Raw genomic sequence first — 26,029 nt, 5'->3', positions numbered from 1 at the left:
TTGGGCTATTATTTGTTAACAGGGGCGATTTTAACCCATTTTTGGGGTGCTTTGGTTCATTTTTGGGGTGCTTTGGTTCATTTTTGGGGTGCTTTGGTTCATTTTTGGGGTGCTTTGGTTTATTTTTGGGGTGCTTTGGTTTATTTTTGGGGGTGCTTCAGCACTTACTTACTTTTTTTGGACAATATTTGCTGTTTGGTTGAGAGGTAACATTTTAACAACAAAAGTATCCATAATATTTTTTAATATTTTGTAATAATTTATTTGTAATAATTTATTATGTTTCAGGAGTGTTTTTATGCATCTGTATTATATTATACAAACACATTAAAAGTAAATCTCTGTCCAAAATATGCACTCAGTTTACTTCTTACTCACTGTGAGCATCATTCATTATTCTCCTCCAGTAATTAAGGTTAGGATATGTATTTTTTTTATTCCAATCCATTCTTCTTTTGCAGCATTTAAATAACCTTGATCAGATTTGATGGTTTTGTTACAGACTTTTCAAAAAAGTGTTTTGCTTTTCTTTCACAAATGTGGGATTAAATTGTTAAAAAGTACAAAACAGTGATGTCATGTTTTGTGACGAGGACCCAGACACAGAGAGACTTGATGGATTTAATAATCTTTTGATTTAATAAAGAAATTTGCAGACTTGCACAGAGACGGTAAAATTATGATGACTGATAAAGGAGGCGAAGACAACATGAGGACAGGGAGGATGCAGGGACAGAGACGGGGAAGAAGTCTCATTGTGACGAGTAAAGTGTATCTTGGCTGGCTGGGCAGCTCTCTGGGTGCTCAGCCCCCCGAAGCTCTGATCCTAGAATCCTCCCTGAATTGTGTTAATACAGTATGTCAACATGAAAGCATAACTGTACAGGGTGGGCCAGTTATATGGATACACCGTAATAACATAGGAATGGTTGGTGATGTTAAAGTCCTGTTTGTGGCACATTAGTATATGTGAGGGGGCAAACTCCTCAAGTTCGGTGGTGACCATGGTGACCATTTAGAAGTCGGCCATCTGATACCAAATGATACCAAACAAGGCAAAGTAAATACTTTTTAAAGGTAAATGTAGAGGAAACATCAAAATTTGTCACGGCTGGGGCAGCAGTCGTGTGGTGGAGTGAATGAGGACCAAGATGCAGACGGCGGTGGAGATGCGAGTGGAGATTTATTTACAGTGAAAATAACAAAGGTGAGGGAAGAAGTGAACATCAACCTAAACTGGGAAGAACTAACAGACAAAGCAGAAAACATGAGGGCAGCAGGGAAACACAGAGATGACACGAAGAAGGAAGAGAGACGTGGAGAAACACCGATGGACACGGAGACTTTTCACCTGTTCCTTTTGTTTGAAGTGGCCGAACTTGGCCACAGTAGGACGTGGTCTCCCGGTCGCAGCCCGCATGGGGCCGATGCGATGCACTCTATCAAAGGCGATGATCTTCACCGTGTCCTCCGGCAGCTTCAGGTGGGTTTTGATGAAGGTTTTGCACTCTGAGCCTTCTTCATCACAAGATCCTGGAAGCACTGATCAATGTAATCTTGGAGAGCCTCTAAACTCTCCCCGTTGTTCTCCAGGGTGTTGGAGATGATTTAGACAAATATTGTTAGTTAGAAGACTATTGATAAGTGTATTTGGTAATACTGAAGCTTAAAGGAATTTGTTCAATTCTAAACTACCATTCGCTTTAATTTTCCGCCAAAATCTCCGGCGTCTGACGTCAGTTACAACATGAGTCGCTTACCTCTGTCACTCTGAAGTCACATTGAGTTTTCCTCACTGACTGTTTTAGACAGGATTGTGGGAGCAACACAAAAAGCAGCTTCAGCTGGAAACACACAGTTTAGTGTCTTTGCTGCTCGCTTTAAGTCACAATAAACAGGAAACTCATTGTGTCTCATGTCAGAATCACTCATATACAGGACAGGAAGAGGCGGAGCTTATTTCCTGCAGGGAGCGGTTAGCAGTCTGTGTCTTTCTCATTTCTGACTCCTAAAGAGCTGAAAAACACAGGCTGTTATTGGCTGGCTGACACTGGGATTAATGTCCTTGAAGCCAGCAGTCTTTAATGTCCAGGTTCAGAACGGGCAGGTGAAAAACAGTCCTTTATGTCCTCTGATGTTCAATAAACTGTCCTGATTACTGAGGGAGCAGAGAAAGTGTCTCCATCACTCACCACAGCTGGATGCTCTGAAATCCTGGAATCCAGCTGTGGAGAGGAGCGCCGGCGGCGTGGACGCAGTTTAGTAATCAGGGAACGGGAGACAGGAGGGAAACACAGCTGGGACCAATTACACACACGAGACAGGAAACAGTAACACAGGACTGTCAACGTAAAACAGGAAATATAACACAGAGTCCAAAGTAAGGAGACGTGGGACACAGTGAAGACACAGAAACAGAAACCAGAACTATAATCACAAAACAAACTCAGAAACATAAAGAGTGAATCAGCTGATTCAGTGTTTGTGACAAAAACATGGATCCTGGTTAATAACTTTTATTTGTTTGTTTCTGTATTATTTTGTGTATCGTTCTTATGAGCTGTTGTTTTGTCAGTGAAATATTATTTCATTGTTTTAAGCTTTTTGTTGACTTTGAAGTGCTTAAGTTGATATTTTTGAACATTTAATTTGTTCGATTATTGTCGAGTCGATAAAACTGTCAAACGCACAGCTGCTTCCAGCATGGCCGGAGGAGAGGTGGCCGAGCAGACGCACAACACACACAGCTCACAGGTTTGCATTTCTATATATTGCAGATGTTGCAGAAATTGAGAGTAAAGAACTCAGAGATCCAGCGCTGTCTCCTGCCCCTTATTTATACACCACAACACAACGACAGGCGTAACTCACACAAACGGGTAACATGAGGCTCAGATGCTTTGGACGTGTTCACATATACTGGACACAGAATGATGAAGATGGAGCTGCAGGAAGGAGGAAAAGAGGAAAAACACAGAAAAGATTCACAGATGTGGTGAAAAAGGACACGACAGCTTCTGTTTGTTCGTTTGGTTTTTCTTTATTTGGTAAAGATTCAGAAATAAAGAGAAGATCACATGTTGGAATATTATATTAACGTTCTGTAATTACAACAAGTTGTAAAATCTTTCCAGAGTGAGACAGAGACTGTGCAGAGACTGTAGAAGGACAGAGCAGCAGCAGAGCAGTCCAGATACACTGATGATCCTCTGTCAGATCCAGAGGGACACACAGGGCTGATGCTGGACTCTACATTGTGTCTGACAGTGGAGCTGTTCTCAGAGCAGTTCACTCTGCAGCACTGACAGTCATCTGCACTTCATTCCTCTGTCAGTCACTGCTGGATGAAGCTCTCCTCTCCACCTCCCAGTAACATGGCCCAGTCAGAGCGTCTCTACACACAAGCTGCTGCTGCTTCAACCTCTCTGGATCATCAGGACACAGCTGCTCCTCTCTCAGCACACACACCGTCCTGTTTAATGCCACAACCTCCACCTGCAGAGAGAAGGAGGAAGAGCAGAGGAGATAAACGAGTGTTTCCAGAGACTCTTCATCAGCTGTCAGTCAGTGATGCAGCACATCCAGTATAAAGAGCAGCAGGGACGTCAGTGCTGGGACTGTACTAGGACTCATTGTTGCTTCACTTTTTCTAATCTTTGGATTTTTATTGAAGTTGCTGAAAATGTTTTTCCCTCCTAGTTTGAGTTTGGACTTTCATTCATTAGAAGAACTGTTACACCCCGGCCTAGGCAACCGGGGTGCAACGCAGGAAAATAAAAATAAGGCAAAACACACGAGAAAAAAAACTAAAGCTCTCCACCAAAATCCCAAAACGAAAATATCCCATGACGAAAGTATTTACAACAAACTATTTATTTACAACAAACACACCAAACTATTTACAACTCGGGGGAGATCGCGACCATGACCAACTGACACACAGGGCTTAAATACATAGAAGGAGCAATCAGGGAATGGACCACAGGAGGGAAACACAGCTGGGGCAAATTAGACCTGACGAGACAAGGAAACGTAAACTGAACACACTAAGATAACAACAGACCTTCAAAGTAAAACAGGAAACACATGACAGTCACGCAAAAACAAAACCCTGACAACACCGAAACGTAACATTTCCCCCCACCCAAAAATCAAACATGTAACCCCAAGTGAAATGTTTGATCAAAAGCGGATGAAGGCTGGTGGAGGCTGGAGCGGTCCCACGGACCCTCCAGCAGACGACGAAGGCTGGAGCGGTCCCCCGGACCCTCCAGCGAAGACGGATGAAGTCTGGAGCGGTCCCACGGACCCTCCAGCGAAGGCAGACGAAGGCTGGAGCGGTGCCTCGGACCCTCCAGCGAAGACAACGAAGACTGAAGCGGTTCCTCGGACCCTCCAGCGAAGGCAGACGAAGGCTGGAGCGGTGCCTCGGACCCTCCAGCGAAGGCGGACGAAGGCTGATGAAGGCTGGAGCGGTCCCACTGACCCTCCAGCAGACGACGAAGGCTGGAGCGGTCCCTCGGACCCTCCAGCGAAGGCGGATGAAGGCTGGAGCGGTCCCTCGGACCCTCCAGCGAAGACAAACGAAGGCTGACGAAGGCTGGAGCGGTCCCACTGACCCTCCAGCAGACGACGAAGGCTGGAGCGGTCCCCCGGACCCTCCAGCGAAGACGGATGAAGGCTGGACCGGCCCTCGGACCCTCCAGCGAAGACAGACGGCTGAAGCGGTCCCTCCCTCGGACCCTCCAGCGACGGCGGACGGCTGAAGCGGTCCTCGGACCCCTCAGCGATTGGACGAGCCCCCATATGTTACACCCCGGCCTAGGCAACCGGGGTGCAACGCAGGAAAATAAAAATAAGGCAAAACACACGAGAAAAAAAACTAAAGCTCTCCACCAAAATCCCAAAACGAAAATATCCCATGACGAAAGTATTTACAACAAACTATTTATTTACAACAAACACACCAAACTATTTACAACTCGGGGGAGATCGCGACCATGACCAACTGACACACAGGGCTTAAATACATAGAAGGAGCAATCAGGGAATGGACCACAGGAGGGAAACACAGCTGGGGCAAATTAGACCTGACGAGACAAGGAAACGTAAACTGAACACACTAAGATAACAACAGACCTTCAAAGTAAAACAGGAAACACATGACAGTCACGCAAAAACAAAACCCTGACAACACCGAAACGTAACAAGAACCTTGGTGTGTCCACTCTGAGCTCTGTAGGAACCCCAACAACAAGCCCAACAATCCAGATGGACGGTTCCAGCTGTTAACTGGAGGAATTCCATCCAAACATCTGCTCTCACTAAATTCTTCCTCACCTACAGACTGCGTTCTTCACTGCTTTAAACTTGGAAATCAATGCAGTCATTGGTCTGCGTGCTGCTTTGTTCAGAGAGCTGATTGGCTGTTGACAGTGTTTGATCAGAGCGTGTCAGCCGTTACTATGGTGACCATAAGGGTGAGAAACAGGAAGTGTTTGTGTCCAATCCTGAAGCCTGTCACCGTTCTCCTCTCACAGCTTCACTGAGAAGCTGCAGCTTTACAGGAAACACTGGATCTTTGTTTCATACTGACTGTGTTTAGTACAATACTGCTGACAGCACCACCCACTCACTCCATCACTCTACTTACACCAGAGTCTCCAGTCTGTAGTCTGGACTCTTCTTAAGATCAGACAGCTGCTTCACATCTGGATCCTTCAGGTTGTTGTAGTACAGGTCCAGCTGTCTCAGATGGGAGGGGTTGGACTTCAGTGCTGCTGCCAGATAATCACAGCTGATCTTTGACAAACCACAGTTCATCAATCTGTATAAAGAATGAAAGATGTAAGTTTATTAGACAAAGTGCTTGAAATCATTCAGTGTTTCATCATCTGTTCAGAGCTGAAGAAGGTTCAGAATGTAGAAGTTTAGAAAATGGAAACTCCAAACAGCTGAAGCCAACAGGAAGCAGCTTCAAACAGGAAACTGTGCAGAGTTTCAGACTATATGTCCTGATGCAGCCAGTTGGATTTTGGAGATTTGAATCTCTGTTCTGTGACTAAGTCCTTGAATCATTTCTTCCAGTTGGTCCAACAAGACAGACTAAGTATTGGACATGTGTTGTGGCTCCATCAGGGGAGCTTCTAAATGTGATGTGATGGCCCCTCTGGGTCTGTCAGGTCACAGCATTGAAGAGAGCTCAAACTGGGCACACAGTTGTTCCAGTCTGGACCAAAGACTCTATACTGGGACTGAGGGACTGCTTTGACTGCACCCACTGGGACTTTTGAAAGGCTCATGTTCTCACTTAGATCATCGATTTCTACTGACATTTCTTTCTGGGAAAAATGGGGATTACTTTGGAAACAGGAAGTATTTTCCCCAATAAGCAGCCCTGGATTAGTAAATCACTCCAACATGTTCTCAGGCAGAAGAAGCTGTCTTGTTATGAGGGAGAGAAGAAAAAGATTGAGGCACAGAAACCTGTTGAAAGAGAGATAAAGCAGCTAAAATCAGGTGTAAAAGTAAAGCAGAGGATGAGCTGAATAAAGGACACTCAAGGCTGGCTTGGAAAGGAATGAAGTCCATGGTGGGGATGCAGAACAAGGAGCAAAGATGAATGTGATGCTGAATCAGCAGAAGACTTGGACTCATTTGATTCCAGCTTTGATATCATTGATTTCAATGAAGAGCTTTGTGATTGTAGCAAAGGGCTGGTAGCTCTGAGAGTCCCACTGATGAGGTGTTTGTGTGGAAATCTCTTAGTGGGACCAAAGAGAGAAAAAGCCCTGGTCCTGATGCTGTGGGAGGGAAATGATTGAAGTGTGCTGTGAGGAAGTGACTGGGAGATTTTCACACATTTTCCAGTCCTCCTTGGAACAACAGGAAGTTCCCAGCATATGGAAACAAAGGTTAAGTGTCCTATGGCACTCAGTGATGATGGTGCTGCGGCCCCACCACCTCCACCTCTTTGTAAAGGAACTAACTGTAATCTGAAGCTTCAAATGGAACTAAGACTTCCTCCACTAGGTGGCAGTGTCTGATGAGAAAGTGTTAGTGGAGCTGGCCTGGAGTCAGAAACAGGAAGATGCAGGATTTGGGCTGAAATGGGCAAAAGTGGTTAGCACTAGTGCCTTAGAGCAAGAAGGTTGTAGGTTGAAGCTTGTTGGTCAGCTGGGCCTTTCTGTGGAGGTTGGATGTTCTCCCACAGTCCAATGAAATGCTGCTTAGGTTCATTGGTGCTTCTACATTGGCTGTAGGTGTGGATGTGAGGGAGTGCTTCTCTGTCGCTCTCTGTTGGCCCTGTGATGGACTGCTCACCTGTGCAGGTGGACCACGCCTCTTGCCCTATGACAGCTAGGGCACAGGCTGCAGCCCTGTGAGCCTAAGCTGAATAAACAGTTAGCAAAAATGATCCATAGATGGCCTGAAATCCCCCAGTTAGCAGTTTGGTAGATAGCTATGACATGCTAATCCCATCCAGCAGCTGTATTCTACCTGTAAGCTGATCCCTGCTGAGCCAAAGCACTTTTTCATATGCAAATTACAACCTTTAATAGAAACCTATTGGTCAGCATCTTATTAGCCTGCTGTTAGCTTCATTCCACAGAAAACTGAGAGAAACTAACAGAGTTGATAAAGAATAAAGAGAAATGTGCTGATTTAAAGCCTTTGAAGTGCTTCAGATGATCTCTGTCCACTTCTGTCCACTCATTCATTCATGTAAGCTTTCTAATGCAGCTTTGATCTTCACAGTCTGCTTGATGAAACTCATTCTAACCCTGAATGTCAGAGTGTTCCTCCTTCTCTTTCCCATCATTCATGCTGGCAGTGGAGGAGATTTGGATGTTGGACTGTGTTTTGGATGATGTGTGTATGTTTGTGTTGGACTGCTGTCTGTAAAGCAAACGCACATTTTGCTTTGGATTTCAGTGTCAGACAGACTCTAAGGTGGGATGAAGAGTTTGAGAGTTTCACAGTGAATTTTCCAGTGGAAGATTTTTCTTCTTCTTTGAAGGTTTGAAATGTGAACATTGTTCTGCTGCAGTCAATGGACTAAACCAGAGAAGAAGAAAACAGACTTTACCATGAAGATCCTCAGTGTGGATCAGTATAATATCAGCCTGATGTCTGCAGTTTAGTGTCAGCACAACTTTCACATCATATTCATCTCAGCACAACTAAAACATGCTGACTGACCTCAGAGTTTCAAGTTTACATCCTGGACTCTCCAGGAAACCACACAGATGCTTCACTCCTGGATCCTGCAGCTTGTAGTTGGAGCTCAGCTCCAGCTCTCTCAGATGGGAGGGGTTGGACTTCAGTGCTGCTGCCAGATAATCACAGCTGATCTCTGACAAACCACAGTCCATAAATCTGTATAAAGAACGAAAGATGTAAGTTTATTAGACAAAGTGCTTGAAATCATTCAGTGTTTCATCATCTGTTCAGAGCTGAAGAAGGTTCAGAATGTAGAAGTTTAGAAAATGGAAACTCCAAACAGCTGAAGCCAACAGGAAGCAGCTTCAAACAAACACAACAAGAGAAAAAACTCTGAATGTTTCACATTAAAGTCGAACATTTCTCATAAAAACAGGACAAAGACTTGAAAAAGTCGTGTTTTTCCTTCCAGGAACCACATGGCTTCACTTTTAAAGGTGAAGTGTGACAGAAATGGACATATTTGAAGTCCAACACCTTTTTCCAGTCACATTATTAAAGCAGACAAACTACAAGCTCATTTTCATTGCAACAAGTCATCTTCTGACCTGGACTAACAACACTGGTCTCTATGTGCAGCTGGCTGTGAGACCAGTGCTCAGGGAGCGTCTACAAAGTGCAACACTGAAAGAACATCACACACTCATTTGCTTCCAGCACTTTCACACAAACATCTACTGTCATTATTGTCACCAAACTCTGTGGATCCTTTATTGCAAATTCAAATGGGATCAAATGGTCAGACAAAAGAGGGTTATGAGGAAATATGATGAAATGTTGTGTATTAGCAGCAAGTTATTGAATCATTTTCCTCAGAAACCAAACAAAATGATTGACAAACATGTTTTTACAAACTCAGTGTTGGACTTGGATCAGCAGGATAAGCTGATGTTTAAAGGCATTTGAGTCTCGCTGTATGAGAGTCCAGTTCTTACTCAATATTTATGGATGAATGAAACAGAGACTGCAGCAAACAGAGACTGCAGCGTGTTGTGCGCTCTGCTGAGAAGGTGATTGGCTGCAGACTCCCATCTTTGCAGGACCTGTACACCTCCAGGACATTGCGGCGTGCAGCTCGGATCTCAGCTGACCCTTCTCACCCTGGACACAGTCTGTTTGACCTGCTCCCCTCAGGCAGGAGGCTCCGGTCCATTCGCACCAGAACCTCTCGCCATAAGAACAGTTTCTTCCCCTCTGCTGTCGGACACATGAACAATAACCGTATGACTGTTCCCATCACTAACACATGACCCTACGCTGTGTTCACTGCATCATTCCATGTTTGGCACTGATCACCACCTGCACTCATGTATATATCTTTCAACGTAGCACTCTTAATTCTTATTCTCATGTATATATCTCATGTATATCTCATGCACATATCTTCCCACGTAGCACTTTTAATTCTTATCCCTACTTTTATTTTTTTCCATGTCTATTTAAGTGCTATTTATGACACTATGTTTGCACTGAAGCACCGCAGCAATTTCCTAATGTTGTAAACCTGCTCAACATTTGGCAATAAACCCCATTCTGATTCTGATTCTGATGATGTTCTTTCAGTGTTGCACTTTGTAGACGCTCCCTGAGCCTCACAGCCAGCTGCACATGGACCAGCTGACATTACCCAGCATTAGAGGCGGCTGTAAAAAATTCATGTTCCCATTTAAATGGTTTTAATTTGAATAAAACTATGTTGATTCATTCAATCCTGAATCGATGTTTAATATAAATGTATTTTGCCAGAATCTCAGGTTAAAGCTCACAAACTATTTCAACAAGCAGCAAACAGCTAAAACAGTAAATGAGAGCAGCTAAACACACAAAGATGGAAACACAGAGCGTGGATCGTTCACTCGACGGCACGTACACGGACACGCCGTCGGGGCTGAAAGTGGACAGCTCACAGATCCTGAAGCTGCAGGTTTCATCTGTCTCCAACCAAAACTGAGTGAAGCAGCAGCAAAAGAAGATCCAAACTCTGCTTCACGTTTGATCAATATGCTCATGAATTCTCTCTGACTTTGGCTGTTCCTGCCTGCACAGCTCTCTCTCTCTCAGTGTACTCCAAGAACAGCTTCAAACATCTGTTTCTGCATCATTCACTGTTTATTAGCCACCAGTCTGCTGTTGTGTTCAGTGCTGTCGGCCTCTGACAGTAAAGCCTCATTTCTGCTGTTCCATGGAAACTTTTTAAAATGATGACAGATTACAAACTCTCAGCTGTGTCTGTAATCAAACCTCTGTAACTTTGCTTCACTTCAGCAGCATCAGCTCATGTTCACATGTTGCTTCATGGTTTGCTTCAGTTTTTGATCGACTGCAGAATATTTTGAAGGTTATCTGCTATAAAAAGCCAGAAGAGGAAAATCTGCTTCATGTGTTTCTGTTTGATCCTCAGTGACTTTGACACAAAGGCCTCTGCTGTGATGATCACACCTCTGATCAAGTCTCACAGTGTCACAACTGATAAATGATCAGAGTTAGAATATTTCTGACTGTCTGCTGTGTGCCGTGACCTTTGACCTGCTAAAGACAGTCAGCTGTGGATTATTCATTGTTGTGTCTGATACTTAGAACTGTGAGGAAGAAGCTACACAGTTAATCAGGGTCCCCTCTCTCTGAATCAGGAAAGGTGGGCAGGCCTCGTGTGGGCCGCGGGCCATACGTTGAGTATCACTGTTTGAAATGTGAACATTGTTCTGCTGCAGTCAATGGACTAAACCAGAGAAGAAGAAAACAGACTTTACCATGAAGATCCTCAGTGTGGATCAGTATAATATCAGCCTGATGTCTGCAGTTTAGTGTCAGCACAACTTTCACATCATATTCATCTCAGCACAACTAAAACATGCTGACTGACCTCAGAGTTTCAAGTTTACATCCTGGACTCTCCAGGAAGCCACACAGATGCTTCACTCCTGGATCCTTCAGCTTGTTGTTGTAGAACAGGTCCAGCTGTCTCAGATGGGAGGGGTTGGACTTCAGTGCTGCTGCCAGATAATCACAGCTGATCTCTGACAAACCACAGTCCATAAATCTGTATAAAGAACGAAAGATGTAAGTTTATTAGACAAAGTGCTTGAAATCATTCAGTGTTTCATCATCTGTTCAGAGCTGAAGAAGGTTCAGAATGTAGAAGTTTAGAAAATGGAAACTCCAAACAGCTGAAGCCAACAGGAAGCAGCTTCAAACAAACACAACAAGAGAAAAAACTCTGAATGTTTCACATTAAAGTCGTACATTTCTCATAAAAACAGGACAAAGACTTGAAAAAGTCGTGTTTTTCCTTCCAGGAACCACATGGCTTCACTTTTAAAGGTGAAGTGTGACAGAAATGGACATATTTGAAGTCCAACACCTTTTTCCAGTCACATTATTAAAGCAGACAAACTACAAGCTCATTTTCATTCCAACAAGTCATCTTCTGACCTGGACTAACAACACTGGTCTCTATGTGCAGCTGGCTGTGAGACCAGTGCTCAGGGAGCGTCTACAAAGTGCAACACTGAAAGAACATCACACACTCATTTGCTTCCAGCACTTTCACACAAACATCTACTGTCATTATTGTCACCAAACTCTGTGGATCCTTTATTGCAAATTCAAATGGGATCAAATGGTCAGACAAAAGAGGGTTATGAGGAAATATGATGAAATGTTGTGTATTAGCAGCAACTTATTGAATCTTTTTCCTCAGAAACCAAACAAAATGATTGACAAACATGTTTTTACAAACTCAGTGTTGGACTTGGATCAGCAGGATAAGCTGATGTTTAAAGGCATTTGAGTCTCGCTGTATGAGAGTCCAGTTCTTACTCAATATTTATGGATGATGTTCTTTCAGTGTTGCACTTTGTAGACGCTCCCTGAGCCTCACAGCCAGCTGCACATGGACCAGCTGACATTACCCAGCATTAGAGGCGGCTGTAAAAAATTCATGTTCCCATTTAAATGGTTTTAATTTGAATAAAACGATGTTGATTCATTCAATCCTGAATCGATGTTTCATATAAATGTATTTTGCCAGAATCTCAGGTTAAAGCTCACAAACTATTTCAACAAGCAGCAAACAGATAAAACAGTAAATGAGAGCAGCTAAACACACAAAGATGGAAACACAGAGCGTGGATCGTTCACTCGACGGCACGTACACGGACACGCCGTCGGGGCTGAAAGTGGACAGCTCACAGATCCTGAAGCTGCAGGTTTCATCTGTCTCCAACCAAAACTGAGTGAAGCAGCAGCAAAAGAAGATCCAAACTCTGCTTCACGTTTGATCAATATGCTCATGAATTCTCTCTGACTTTGGCTGTTCCTGCCTGCACAGCTCTCTCTCTCTCAGTGTACTCCAAGAACAGCTTCAAACATCTGTTTCTGCATCATTCACTGTTTATTAGCCACCAGTCTGCTGTTGTGTTCAGTGCTGTCGGCCTCTGACAGTAAAGCCTCATTTCTGCTGTTCCATGGAAACTTTTTAAAATGATGACAGATTACAAACTCTCAGCTGTGTCTGTAATCAAACCTCTGTAACTTTGCTTCACTTCAGCAGCATCAGCTCATGTTCACATGTTGCTTCATGGTTTGCTTCAGTTTTTGATCGACTGCAGAATATTTTGAAGGTTATCTGCTATAAAAAGCCAGAAGAGGAAAATCTGCTTCATGTGTTTCTGTTTGATCCTCAGTGACTTTGACACAAAGGCCTCTGCTGTGATGATCACACCTCTGATCAAGTCTCACAGTGTCACAACTGATAAATGATCAGAGTTAGAATATTTCTGACTGTCTGCTGTGTGCCGTGACCTTTGACCTGCTAAAGACAGTCAGCTGTGGATTATTCATTGTTGTGTCTGATACTTAGAACTGTGAGGAAGAAGCTACACAGTTAATCAGGGTCCCCTCTCTCTGAATCAGGAAAGGTGGGCAGGCCGCGTGTGGGCCGCGGGCCATACGTTGAGTATCACTGTTTGAAATGTGAACATTGTTCTGCTGCAGTCAATGGACTAAACCAGAGAAGAAGAAAACAGACTTTACCATGAAGATCCTCAGTGTGGATCAGTATAATATCAGCCTGATGTCTGCAGTTTAGTGTCAGCACAACTTTCACATCATATTCATCTCAGCACAACTAAAACATGCTGACTGACCTCAGAGTTTCAAATCGACATCGTGGATTCTCCAGCAAATCACACAGATGCTTCACTCCTGGATCCTGCAGTTTGCTGTAGGTTCCACTCAGGTCCACCTCTGTGGGATACGAGGGGTTGGACTTCAGTGCTGCTGCCAGATAATCACAGCTGATCTCTGACAAACCACAGTCCATCAATCTGTATAAAGAATGAAAAATGTAAGTTTATTAGACAAAGTGCTTGAAATCATTCAGTGTTTCATCATCTGTTCAGAGCTGAAGAAGGTTCAGAATGTAGAAGTTTAGAAAATGGAAACTCCAAACAGCTGAAGCCAACAGGAAGCAGCTTCAAACAAACACAACAAGAGAAAAAACTCTGAATGTTTCACATTAAAGTCGTACATTTCTCATAAAAACAGGACAAAGACTTGAAAAAGTCGTGTTTTTCCTTCCAGGAACCACATGGCTTCACTTTTAAAGGTGAAGTGTGACAGAAATGGACATATTGAAATCAATGATATCAAAGCTGGAATCAAATGAGTCCAAGTCTTCTGCTGATTCAGCATCACATTCATCTTTGCTCCTTGTTCTGCATTCCCACCATAAATATAAAGAGGCAAATATCGAGCTGGTGGGTAACAGACGTCTCAGAAACGTCGGAGCACACAGCGATATCTTGATAAACTGAGCAGATATTTAAAGTTTACACAGCTACATTCTCACCTGAAAATATGTTAAAAGTTTATTTTGTGACCCAGAAAGAGTAATAAGAGTAATATTGAAAACTTAGTAGCGACCGCCATTGCCGGAAAGTGGAATTGGATGGGCCACGCTATGAATTCTGGGATATGGTGGGCCACGAAGGACACACCCGACCCATCCTTTAATTTTGGGGAAAAAGAGGACGCATTGGTCGGCTGCATTCAGAGGAGTCTATGAATTTGGACAGCCCCTATGTTTACTACTGCATAGACACATTGAATTTCCAACACAAGGAAACGACTTTTTGGATAATGTTTTCACCACCAAGAGAGGAGATTACAAAGCCCCCCACCCACTTTGGTGCCTCTGATCACATCACTGTTATGCTAATGCCAGCATACAGGCCCCTGGTCAAAGTCACTAAACCAGTTCGTAAGCAGGTACGTGTGTGGCCAGAAGGACCTGCAATACTGCTTTTCCACCACAGACTGGGAGATCCTTAAACAGGCCGCCACACATGACAACACCACAGACCTGCAGGAATATACAGAAACTGTCATTGGCTACATCTCAAAAGGCATCGATGAGGTCATAGAGACCACTGTCCAGGCCAATCAGAAACCATGGCTCACAGGTGAGGTCTACAGGCTCCTGAGGGTGAGAAATGCAGCCTTGAAAGCTGGGGATGAGGTGAGCCTAACAACAGCAAGGGCAAACCTGTCACATGCATCAGAGAGGTGGAAATGCAGTGCTCCAGGAGGATTTTGCAAAGCTTCAGTGACAGCAGAGATACTCAGAGGCTGTGGCAAGGGATACAGACCATCACAGACTACAAGCCCACTCCTCAGACCGCTGTCGGGTCCACCATATTACCGTAAGAGCTAAGTGAAATTTTCTCTTGCTTTGAGACACAGAACGACACCCCAGCACAGAAGACTCCACCCCCCAACGATCGGGTGGTGACACTATCAACATGCTTGTCAGGACCTGCTGCCATCAGGGAGGAGACTGAAGAGCCTCCGGGCCAGAACCAGGAGACTGAGAGACAGCTTCATCCAGGTTGTCAGGATGCTGAATTCACTCCCTGCTCTCACACACCAACTCCAGACCTGCATTCATCTTTTCCCTCTGAACCCCCCAAACATACAAACCCTGAGCCACCACCATTGCCCTTTCACTGACTGCCCTACTCCACCATTTGACCCTCTCATAAGAGGTGAAACATCTTCAAGGAAACTTAAAGAAGACGCTTTTCTTTCCAAGCTCCTTAGACTACGGTGACCTGGATGTCTGAGAACCTCCACAGACTGATTTTACAAGAACAACTTGTGTCAAAAAATCCCTAGCAGTGCCTCTCTGTCACACACACAAATCACTAGAGTTACAAATTTAATAACTTAAAAAACCTCAGAAAAACAGAACTGAGCAAAACAAACAAACAAACAAACCAGAGACCTGGGGCCCGTTCTTCGTACCTCGCTTACTACATCCAAGATCAAATGACACATCCAAGACCAAATCATCGCGCTAACCGTGAGCTCGCTAATCCGGTTCTCCGAACACACCTGCTGTTGACGATTAGTACAGCTGGATGAAGTAATGTGAGATCACTGGGTGTCGTAAAAGGGGCTACACATCGATAGCAGAAACATTGATCGGCAACCCTCTGATTGGTCGGCGGAAATGTCGAAGGAGCGCGCTCGGTATTTTTCGGCAGCAGAGCAAGAACTCTTGAGTGAGGGATTTCAGGAGTTTCAGAGTTTAATCAGTTGTAGCCACAGCTGCCCTGGGGCAGACTGACAGAAGCCAGGCTGCCATATCGCGCCATCGGCCCCTCTGGCCAACACCAGTAGGCGGTAGGGTAGATTTATTATATTACACTATATTATCCAATATTATATTACATTATATTATATTATATTACATTATATTATATTGTTATATTATATCCCCTTTCACATTAGAGCCACAACAGGACCCACTAGAACATGGGAACAAGTAAAAGTGAAATATAAGAATATTCTACAGAATGGTAATATTTATCACTTATATTGCTTTTCGTCTCTTGGAAAGAGACCCTGGAATAATCTGTTTGTTCATAACAGCAACCAAGAAAAGGGCAGAGCAAAAAAGACAGGTGGTGGTCCTGCACCCCCTCGTCAACAAGTTGGTTAAGTAAATAATACCCTCACGGGAATATCGATATCTCTCTATGAGCACACTGTCGCGCTGAGCTAAAGGATCCTGTCTGTCCCGCAATATACGCCGGATTCTGAGGACTCTCCTTATCAATCTTGCACCTTCCGCAATGGGTGGCTCGCGTATACGGACAGGACATGGCTGCGACAGACTTCCCAAATCCACCTTCGCTTTTATAGCCGTGGTCTCTCATCTTGATTACACAAAGTAATTTGCAATTGCTACTCTGAAATATGAATTACATCTGTAATAATCACATACATGTAATAGAATGTTAATAGTACATTTCCCTTTTTTAGGAAATGACCTGTATGTATCTGTGTGAAATCAATAAACAAACAAAGGGTTGCCGATCAATGTTTCTACTATCGATGCGTAGCCCCTGTTAAGCCACCCAGTGATCTCACATTACTTCATCCAGCTATACTAATCGTCAACAACAGGTGTGTTCGGAGTACCGGAATAGCAAGCTCAAAGTTGGCGCGATGATTTGATCTTGGATGTAGTAAGCGAGGTACGAAGAACGGACCCCAGGTAAGAACATTGTTGAGGTTTAAATTTATAATCTTAAATACTTATATGCTGATTATATTGCTTTATAAGAAAGGCCCAAATCTGAGTACACTCTGTGCCGACAGGACTGACAGGAAATTACATGCTTTTGCAGGCGAAAAGTGAAACTAAGCAGAGTGTTTGGTCGAAACTTAAAGTGTGTGTGATGTCTATATAAATGACTAGGCTTGCTGTTTTGTGCTTCAGACCTGGGGTTGTGTGTTCAGGTCTCCATATCCGGATATGTAAAATAAAGATAATCTTTTAAAGTAAAAAGACCACTTTTGAGCCGTGTCTTTTTGGCCATAACGAATACCAAAAGAACCGGAATTTAATAACATTAAAACCAAACAATAATTGAGCAAAGTAGTGCATGATAAATATAGATGACAAATACAAAGTGCAATATAGAAACACTGGGTAAAAAGAAATGAACAATTAAAAAGGAGGATAAAAGATGTGAGCAGTAGTTAAACAGTAGAAATAAATATATAATAAACAAATAAAAATAGATAATAAATGAAAGCCAGGTCTGAAAGGTGAGTTTGGCTTTAAAAGCATGAAAACACACTGCTGTCTTCAGGAAGGCTGCTCCAGTAACTTTCTATGCTCGCTTTGAGGCTGCAGCTAAGGACTCCAACAATGCTAGTGCTAGCGGCGCTAACGGCTGTAGACAGGAAGATACTGCCAGCACCGGAAACGTGCTCGTCATCTCCGAGCATGAAGTAAGGAGAGCCTTCAAGAGAGTGAACACCAGGAAAGCAGCAGGACCAGACGGCATCCCAGGTCGTATCCTAAGAGACTGCGCATACCAGCTAGCTCCTGTGTTCACTGAGATATTCAACATCTCTTTATCTCAGTCGGTGATCCCCACATGCTTCAAAGAGTCCATCATTGTTCCTGTCCCGAAGAAACCCCACCCTGCTTCTCTCAATGACTATCGCCCTGTAGCCCTCACCTCAGTAGTGATGAAGTGTTTTGAACGCCTGGTCAGAGACTTCATCATTTCTTCACCACCAGACACACTGGACCCACTACAGTTCGCTTACCGTCCAAATCGTTCCACAGACGATGCCATCTCTCATCTCCTCCACACATCACTTACTCACTTGGACACTAGAAGGGGGAATTATGTTAAAATGCTCTTCATAGGGGGCAGGGATAGCTCAGTAGGTAAAGTGGGCACCCCATGATCGGAAGGTCGGCGGTTCGAATCCACTTAACGGCTACCCTGAGGTACCCCTGAGCAAGGTACCGTCCCTACACACTGCTCCCCGGGCGCCTGCTTAGTGGGCTGCCCACTGCTTCACTGAGTGAATGGGTCAAATGCAGAGAAAAACAAGTAATTTCCCCATGGGGATCAATAAAGTATCCATTATTATTATTATTATTATTATAGACTACAGCTCTGCATTTAACACCATAATTCCCTCCACACTCACCACCAAGCTGGAGCATCTGGGACTCAGCTCATCTATGTGTCAGTGGATCTCCAACTTCCTAACTGGCAGACCACAGGCAGTAAGGATGGGCCGACATGTCTCAGCCTCCACCACTCTCAGCACTGGAGCCCCCCAGGGGTGTGTTCTGAGCCCCCTGCTGTACTCTCTGTACACATATGACTGTGTGGCCACTACCAGCTCCACCACCATCATCAAGTTTGCTGACGACACCGTCGTGGTGGGCCTGATCTCTGATAACAACGAGACGGCCTACCTGAAGGAGATTAGGAATCTGGAGAACTGGTGCCAGAGGAACAACCTCCTTCTAAACATCAGTAAGACAAAGGAGCTGATAGTGGACTTCAGCACTAAGCAGGAGAGGAACTACCAGACCCCCGTCATCAACGAGTGCCCAGTGGAGAGAGTGGACAACTTCAAATACCTCGGAGTTCACATCACGCAGGACCTGTCATGGTCCTGTCACATCAACACCGTGGTGAAAAAGGCCCGACAGCGTCTCTACCACCTCAGACGCTCGAGAGACTTCCTTTTTTTTTTTTTTTGTCCCGTTTGGATCTTTAGCCATCAGAATTGTTGTCTTAAGGCCAAGAAAGATGCCAAGCGGATTTATTTTACCAAGTGGATCATCATGGCCTTGCCATATTGGTCCATTTGATTGACCTTTATTATAATTATGAATTTATTTTATTTTCAGTTGCTACAAACGGGACAGACATGACTGTGGGATAGGACAGGGGGAAAGAATGAAAGAAAGAGAGGGAGAGAAAAAAAGAAAACCAAAGGGGAGAAGAGACGGTGAGAAGGGGGGGAAGAGAGAAAAAAACAAACAAACAAAAAAAACAAAACTCCTGGGTCACCTGTATGGAGAAAAAAAAACAGAGGAGAAAGCAAACAACAAAGAGCAACATAATAAGAAAAAAAAAGCACCATCACAATAAACTAGCTAGCAGTAGATATCGATAGTTACTAAATAATAAACGATATTGTGCAGCACGCAAGATAGCCAGCGCACAGTGTGCTTTGAGGCAGCAGCCAAGAAAGCTGTAGTCCGCGTCTATGAATACCCATGTGTACACCTGTGTGCATACCTGTGTGGATCAGCATGCTTGCATTCCAAAGGTTTCTCCATGTAATGATCTGCTAGGGAGTGTGGGGAGCCACAGCCCTGTCCTCTATGGTATCAAGCAGGTATGGAGGAGATCAAAACTCTAGACATCCAGAGGCCCCCAGAACACAAGAGACCAAGGAAGACCCACAGAGGGGCAGCCGCGCCACTGTCCCAGTAAGAGCTAAGGAGAGTCCCAGATGAGGGCTCATTCAGCAGCCGCGGAGCAGAAGCCAGGGGGAGTTGCAGTGACGCGCCCGTGAGCTCCGCCGGCAGCCAGCTGTGCCTGAGTGACCGAGCCCCAGGCCGAGAGGCCGGGGGCACCCCACCTCCGAAGTGGCCCGAGCGAGCCGCCAAGGAGTGAGCCGGTGTGTACCCGGACGCCGCTTGAGAGACTTCCAACTGCCCTCCAAGGTGCTCAGGAACTTTTACTCGTGCACCATAGAGAGCATCCTGACGGGAAACATCTTAACCTGGTTCGGGAACAGCACCATGCAGGACAGACGAGCTCTACAGAGGGTTGTGCGGTCAGCTGAGCGCACCATCCGCTCCGAGCTCCCTGACCTGCACTCAATCTACAGCAGGCGGTGCTGGACCAAGGCCAGGAAGATGGTGAAGGACCTCAGCCATCCCAACAACAGACTGTTCTCTCTGTTGAGGTCAGGAAAGCGATTCTGCTCCCTGAAGACCAACACAGAGAGACTGAGGAGGAGCTTCTTCCCGCAGGCGATACGGTCTCTCAATCACACCACCACACAGTACTGACCCACACATACAGTTCTTACACACACACTGGACATTCTGGACATTGTTTTCACTTCATCACTTAAATCACTTTAAGCATATTTGCACTGCACAAGACATAATGTGGATTGCACAACACTGGACACTATATTCTTCATTTCAAGCTAATACTTGTACAGCTGCTGTTATTGTGTATATATTTATTTATATTTCTTCATACATTCTTATATAGTTCTATATTGTGTATTTTGTTGTACAGTTATTTTATTTTCAACTTTAATTTATGTATTTTATCTTATTCTTTCCCAGTTAAATTTACCCTTCATTCTAATTTGTGTTGTACAGTTATTTCATTTTTAACCTTAATTTATATTTTATTCCTTCCTAGTTAAATTTACCCTTTTTAATTTTTCATATTTATTTCCTATCTTATTCATAGCCTTTTCCTTTTTTGTTTTCTTTAGGTCACGAGCAGTTGTCCAAGCATTTCACTACATATCGTACTGTGTATGACTGTGTACGTGACAAATAAAATTTGAATTTGAATTTGAATTTGAATTTGAATTTGAAAGTCATCTACATGTGGGTTTAGTTCTGACTTTAGGGACAAGTAAAAAAATAAAATAAAATAAAAACATCTGTCCAGACAACCTGACAGTCAAAAATATAAACTCAGGAACTTAAAAGGAAAATTGTGCTGACTTTGAACGTCCGCATCAAGATAAACTTACAGATTTAAGAGTCAAAAAGTGTCAAAAAGTCTGTATCCTTACCTGAGAGTTTCAAGTTTACAGTCAGGACTCTTTAGTCCAACACACAGCAAATCCAATCCTGAATCCTGCAGTTTGTTCGAGCTCAGGTCCAGCTCTCTCAGATGATTGGATGGGGAGCTGAGAATTTCAGACAAAGCTTCAAAGCTTCTTTTTGAGAGTTTACAATCTCTCAGCCTGAGGAAGAATAACAATGGAGACATATTCTTTTATTCATCTAGCATTATTAAACATATTTGTTCATAGATTCACTTACAGCACTTTCTTGGATGCTTTGACCACTGGCAGCAGCTTCAAAAATGCCTTCTCTGAACGGGAGTATTTCTTCAGGTTGAACTCATCCAGATCTGATGACAGTAAGATGAAGACCAGAGCCGACCACTGAGCAGGAGACAGTTGATCTGTGGAGAGACGTCCTGATCTCAGGGACTGTTGGATCTCCTCCACTAGAGAACGATCATCCAGTTCATTCAGACAGTGGAACAGGTTGATGCTTTTCTCTGCAGACAGTTTCCCACTGAGCTTCTTCTTGATGTAGTGAACTGTTTCCTGATTGGTCTGTGAGCTACATCCTGTCTGTGTCAGCATGCATAGGCGATCCTGATTGGTCTGCAGTGAAAGACCCAGGAGGAAGCGGAGGAACAAGTCCAGGTGGCCATTTGGACTCTCTAAGGCTTTGTCCACAGCACTCTGGTAGAAGTCTTTTACAGTAAGTGTTTTCTGGAAGATTTTAAAGCGAGGAGATTGTTTCTTAAGCAGGTTGACTCCAGAGTTGATGAAGGTCAGATAGACATGAAGAGCAGCAAAGAACTCCTGAATGCTCAGATGGACGAAACAGTAAACAACGTTGTTGAACATGTGGCACTCATCAGCTTTAAAGATCTGTGTGAACACTCCTGAGTACACTGAGGCTGCTCTGATATCGATGCCACACTCTGTCAGGTCTGATTTATAGAAGATCAGGTTTCCTTTCTGCAGCTGATCAAAGGCCAGTTTTCCCAGAGACTCAATGATCTTCCTGCACGACTCTGTCTCAGCTCCTCCATCATACTTGATGTCCTTCGTTTGTAGGTGAAATAGCACAAGGCGTAGGTAGAGCTCTGTGAGAGTCTTAGGCAGATCTTTGCTCTCTTTGTTCTTCATGACAAACTCCAGAACTGTAGCAGTGATCCAGCAGAAGACTGGGATGTGGCACATGATGTGGAGGCTTCGTGATGTCTTGATGTGGGAGATGATGCTGCTGGCCTGCTCCTCATTTCTGAATCTCTTCCTGAAGTACTCCTCCTTCTGTGGGTCAGTGAACCCTCTGACTTCTGTCACCATGTCAACAATGTCACGAAGGATCTTATTGGCTGCTGCGGGTCGTGTGGTTATCCAGAGGTGAGCAGAGGGAAGCAGTTCCCCCCTAATGAGGTTTATCAGCAGCACATCCACTGAGGTGGACTTTCTAGGGTCAGTCAGGATTGTAGTTTTGTGGAAGTCCAGAGGAGGTCGACACTCATCCAGACCATCAAAGATGAACACAACCTGGAAGTCTTCAAAGCTGCAGATTCCTGCTTCTTTGGTTTCAGTAAAGAAGTGATGAACAAGTTCCACCAAGCTGAACTTTTCCTCTTTCAGCAGATTCAGCTTTCTGAAAATGAATGGAAACATGAACTGGATGTCCTGGTTGGCTTTGTCTTCAGCCCAGTCCAGAGTGAACTTCTGTGTTAGGACTGTTTTCCCAATGCCAGCCACTCCCATTGTCAGCACTGTTCTGATTGGTTTATCTCTTCCAGGTGGGAGTTTAAAGATGTCTTCTTGTCTGATGGTTGTTTCTGGTCTGTCTGATTTCCTGGATGCTGTTTCAATCTGTCTGACCTCATGTTCATCATTGACCTCTGCAGTCCCTCCCCCTGTGATGTAGAGCTCTGTGTAGATCTGACTCAGGAGGGTCGGGTTTTCTGTTGTAGAAATCCCCTCGAGCACACACTGGAACTTCTTTTTCAATTTTGACTTGAGTTTGAGCTGACACTCAGTGAGAATCTCTGCATGAATAAACAGCAAATGACACAAATGAGAAAACTGCATTCTGGTTACTGTGGTTATGTGTTCAGTTCACTGGACTCTTGGTGTCATGATCCGGGTGAGTCTGAGTAACTTTCCACAGCATCAGCTCTCCTCCCCTGGGTGGAGCCCTCCTCACTCCTCCGTGCTCCTCACCTGTTGCCAATTACTCCGGCAGTATTTATGAGCAGCACTCACAATGAACCTTCTCCAGATTGTGTGCTTAGCACAGTCAGTTCTCTGCCTCACATTTTGTCTTGTGCTCCTCAGCTTGTTTCGCGTAACCCTCTTTTCCTGTTCCCTAGTCGGCACCTGGATATATCTTCCAACTCTCGCCATAAGTCACGCCTCAGGATTCTGCCCTGCCACTGCTGGGAAAACTCACTCTTGCAAACTGCCATCCTCACCTGCCTGCCTCCCTGTGCACCCACATCTCACTCTGTACCCAGATTTAATTCATCTCCTCCTCCAGCTGATCTCCACCTGCAGCCACGTAACACCTCTTAGTTTTTAAATCTTGGACTCATTCACTACACTGTGGACCACTCTGATTATTATCTCCTTTGTTCCAGTGATCCTGGATAGTTTCTATTCGCCCGATTCTGCCCCTGTTGTTCCTTTGACCTGCCTCAGCTTATGTTCTGGCCTCAGCTCTGCACTTCTCATAATACCTCGCTTGCTGTTGAATTTAGCCGTGATTCAGCTTTCTCTGTCAAGAAATCTAGTAAAATACATTTCTGTTAAAAGTCACTCAGCCTCCGTTTTTTGGTTCTGTGCTTGACTCCATTCCTTTTCATGAGCCATTGAGCCCTGACACTTGGGTTATAACTGAGGGCAGGTTTTATAGAGACACATTTGATTTAATTATGTTTATTTATACAGCACCAAATCAATACTAGCAACATTTCACATATTACATAAACAACAATATGGAGCCAGTGATGAATAAATATGTAGAATAAATGAAAGAATTTCAAGTTGTTGTTTTTTTAAATTCCTCCAAATAACAACAACAGTCACCCCAATGTGCTTTATATTGTAAGGTAAAGAACTTACAATAATACAACAGAAAAAAACCCAACTATCTTTTTGGGTCCTGAAAACTGAAGGCTCTGCCTCCCATTCTACTTTTAAATACTCTGTGAACAACAAGTAGGCCTGCAGAGCGAGAGCGAAGTGCTCTAATAGGGTGATATGGTACTACAAGGTCATTAAGATAAGATGGGGCCTGATTATTTAAGACCTTGTATGTGAGGAGCAGGATTTTGAATTCAATTCTGGACTTAACAGGAAGCCAGTGAAGGGAAGCCAAAACAGGAGAAATCTGCTCTCTCCCAGAAAGCTGCAGAAGCTGAAATGGTGGATTTCAGTCAAATAAGGAGAACTGTGGCTTTCCTCCAACCTTTGACCAATCACCTTAGTGTCCTGTTTATCAACCATAATAAAAAGCATTTACTGTGTGGGCATTTTTTTGTTTGGGTCTCCAAACAGCAGAAAGAAATGGCAGCCATTTTTTTTAACTTTACCTTCAACTAGTAAATAGATTTAAGAAAAAGCACTTTGTGTCATGGTCCCTGTGCCCCGCTGGTCGATCCTCTATTGTGCAATATGTTTGTGGTTTGTTTGCTCTCTCTCACTCTCTCTCGCCGCGGCGACGCTCATTGCGGGCTCCCGCTGCTGGCCTGCACACCTGCTCATCACCGCACCGGCCGCTGATCCCAGCTGATAACTGCACTACTTAGATGGCGAGTCTGCACTAGTCTTCGCTGGATCGTTGAGCTATCAGTATCGTTTTTTTGGAACCCGATTCTGAGAGGAGTGATTGAGGAGGAACATTTGTACAGAAAGTGTGGAGCACCCTTCTCCCATCCCTGTTTCCCACGGACCCTGGCGACCCGGACCCGTTTCCCCTGCACGTTGTATGTAGCCACTTGGTGAATGTGTTCACTGTAAATAAACGCACTGTTCTTCGCTTAAAGGAATACCCTGGCCTGCGCCTGAGTCTCTTTCGGAAACCCTATCACTTTGATCATATTTGTGACGTGTCCCAAACTGTTGTTGTCGCCTCATTTATGTTGATAAAACAGCTCTAAAACCAATCTGACAATATAAATCTGTAAAATGGGCAGAAAACCTGCTGCTGGTCCCATTTTAATCAAACCAACCCAAAGAGCAGATATTCATGTGTGTACACAGGAGGTTATTTGTGCAGATGCATAAAACATAAACTGTAGGCTTTCTGCAGTCTCTCACTCCTGAAAGTGTTGGCAAGTGTTTTGGATTTATTATTTATATAGATTTTAATGGCACCTGTGTAATGTTAACTAAGGTTTTTATTGTTTATGTGTTTTTTGTTTAGTCATTCCCTGACTTACCTGTGGGTTCTGGGATGGTTTTATTTAAATTCTCCAACAGATCATTCTTGTTTATCCTCCCCAAAAGATTTTTAGTGACTTCAAAAGTGTTGATAGAGTAGGTATCAAACATCAGATCCACTATGTCCGTCCTCTCTGCATTCTCCAGTTCACTCACTGGGATTGCTGGTAAACCTTCTACAGACCCATTGTTCTTCAGATGCCACTTAAATTCTTCAAAGTCATCACGTCCCAAATCCTTCAAAGTCCCCAGAAGGATTTCTTTAGGTGTCGTCATCTTTTACCCTGTAAGGACCCGATAAACAAAGACTGTAACAACAGCTGGAGAGGTAATTGTCTGATTTATCAGAATTTAACTTGATTCTAACAGCAGTTCATCACTACCACCAATAAAATTCTTAGGCTCAGAATGCAACAAAATTGCACATGAAGAAGCACATAGAGAAGTATCCAAGTAACACTTTGCTACAATATAAAACAAACTATTATAAATAAAGAAAATATATAAACTAAATATATACACTACCCGTCAAACGTTTTAGAACAGCCCAATTTTTCCAGTGTTTTTGTCACGGTTTGCGAGCCGTGTGTAAATTATCAAAGGACCCTTTATGCAGGCAGCTCAGATGCAAGTGAGTTTATTCATCACATGGTGATACAAACAGAAATGGCGAAGGTGAGCATGGAAACTAAGCAAAAACCTAAAAACTAATAGTACACGA

The 26,029-nt window shown here is 43.9% G+C and overlaps 2 protein-coding genes across 2 annotated transcripts; both read right to left on the bottom strand.

The window, feature by feature from the left end:
* Nucleotides 1-5,649: 5,649 nt before the first annotated feature.
* LOC146548207 (ribonuclease inhibitor-like) lies at nt 5,650-13,546 on the bottom strand. The gene is made up of 4 exons (XM_085263818.1): nt 13,371-13,546; nt 11,087-11,263; nt 8,203-8,379; nt 5,650-5,827 (listed from the first exon to the last, which is right to left on the bottom strand). Exons 1-4 carry the CDS (start codon nt 13,544-13,546, stop codon nt 5,650-5,652), a joined length of 708 nt encoding a protein of 235 aa, XP_085119944.1.
* A 7,339-nt stretch (nt 13,547-20,885) lies between these two features.
* On the bottom strand, nt 20,886-25,584 carry LOC146548206 (NLR family CARD domain-containing protein 3-like). The gene is made up of 3 exons (XM_085266202.1): nt 25,308-25,584; nt 21,143-22,913; nt 20,886-21,063 (listed from the first exon to the last, which is right to left on the bottom strand). The coding sequence occupies exons 1-3, from the start codon at nt 25,582-25,584 to the stop codon at nt 20,886-20,888; spliced, it is 2,226 nt and encodes a 741-aa protein (XP_085122328.1).
* Nucleotides 25,585-26,029: the final 445 nt, after the last annotated feature.

This window comes from Mchenga conophoros, linkage group LG23 (assembly GCF_057382185.1).
Source record: "Mchenga conophoros isolate Kocher_MC1m ecotype Shallow Benthic linkage group LG23, M_conophoros_male_GT1.1, whole genome shotgun sequence".
Lineage (NCBI taxonomy): Eukaryota > Metazoa > Chordata > Actinopteri > Cichliformes > Cichlidae > Mchenga > Mchenga conophoros.
This window is presented reverse-complemented; position numbering and strand designations above follow the sequence as displayed.

What these genes read in the sequence shown, in the direction of transcription:
- LOC146548206 (XM_085266202.1), bottom strand. Translation starts at nt 25,584, where the DNA reads ATGACGACACCTAAAGAAATCCTTCTGGGGACTTTGAAGGATTTGGGA. An exon ending in AACCATCCCAGAACCCACAG is followed by an intron (nt 22,914 to 25,307) that starts GTAAGTCAGGGA and finishes TTATTCATGCAG; the next exon opens with AGATTCTCACTGAGTGTCAG. An exon ending in AAAGCATCCAAGAAAGTGCT is followed by an intron (nt 21,064 to 21,142) that starts GTAAGTGAATCT and finishes ATTCTTCCTCAG; the next exon opens with GCTGAGAGATTGTAAACTCT.
- LOC146548207 (XM_085263818.1), bottom strand. Translation starts at nt 13,546, where the DNA reads ATGGACTGTGGTTTGTCAGAGATCAGCTGTGATTATCTGGCAGCAGCA. An exon ending in TGTCGATTTGAAACTCTGAG is followed by an intron (nt 11,264 to 13,370) that starts GTCAGTCAGCAT and finishes TTCTTTATACAG; the next exon opens with ATTTATGGACTGTGGTTTGT. An exon ending in TGTAAACTTGAAACTCTGAG is followed by an intron (nt 8,380 to 11,086) that starts GTCAGTCAGCAT and finishes TTCTTTATACAG; the next exon opens with ATTTATGGACTGTGGTTTGT.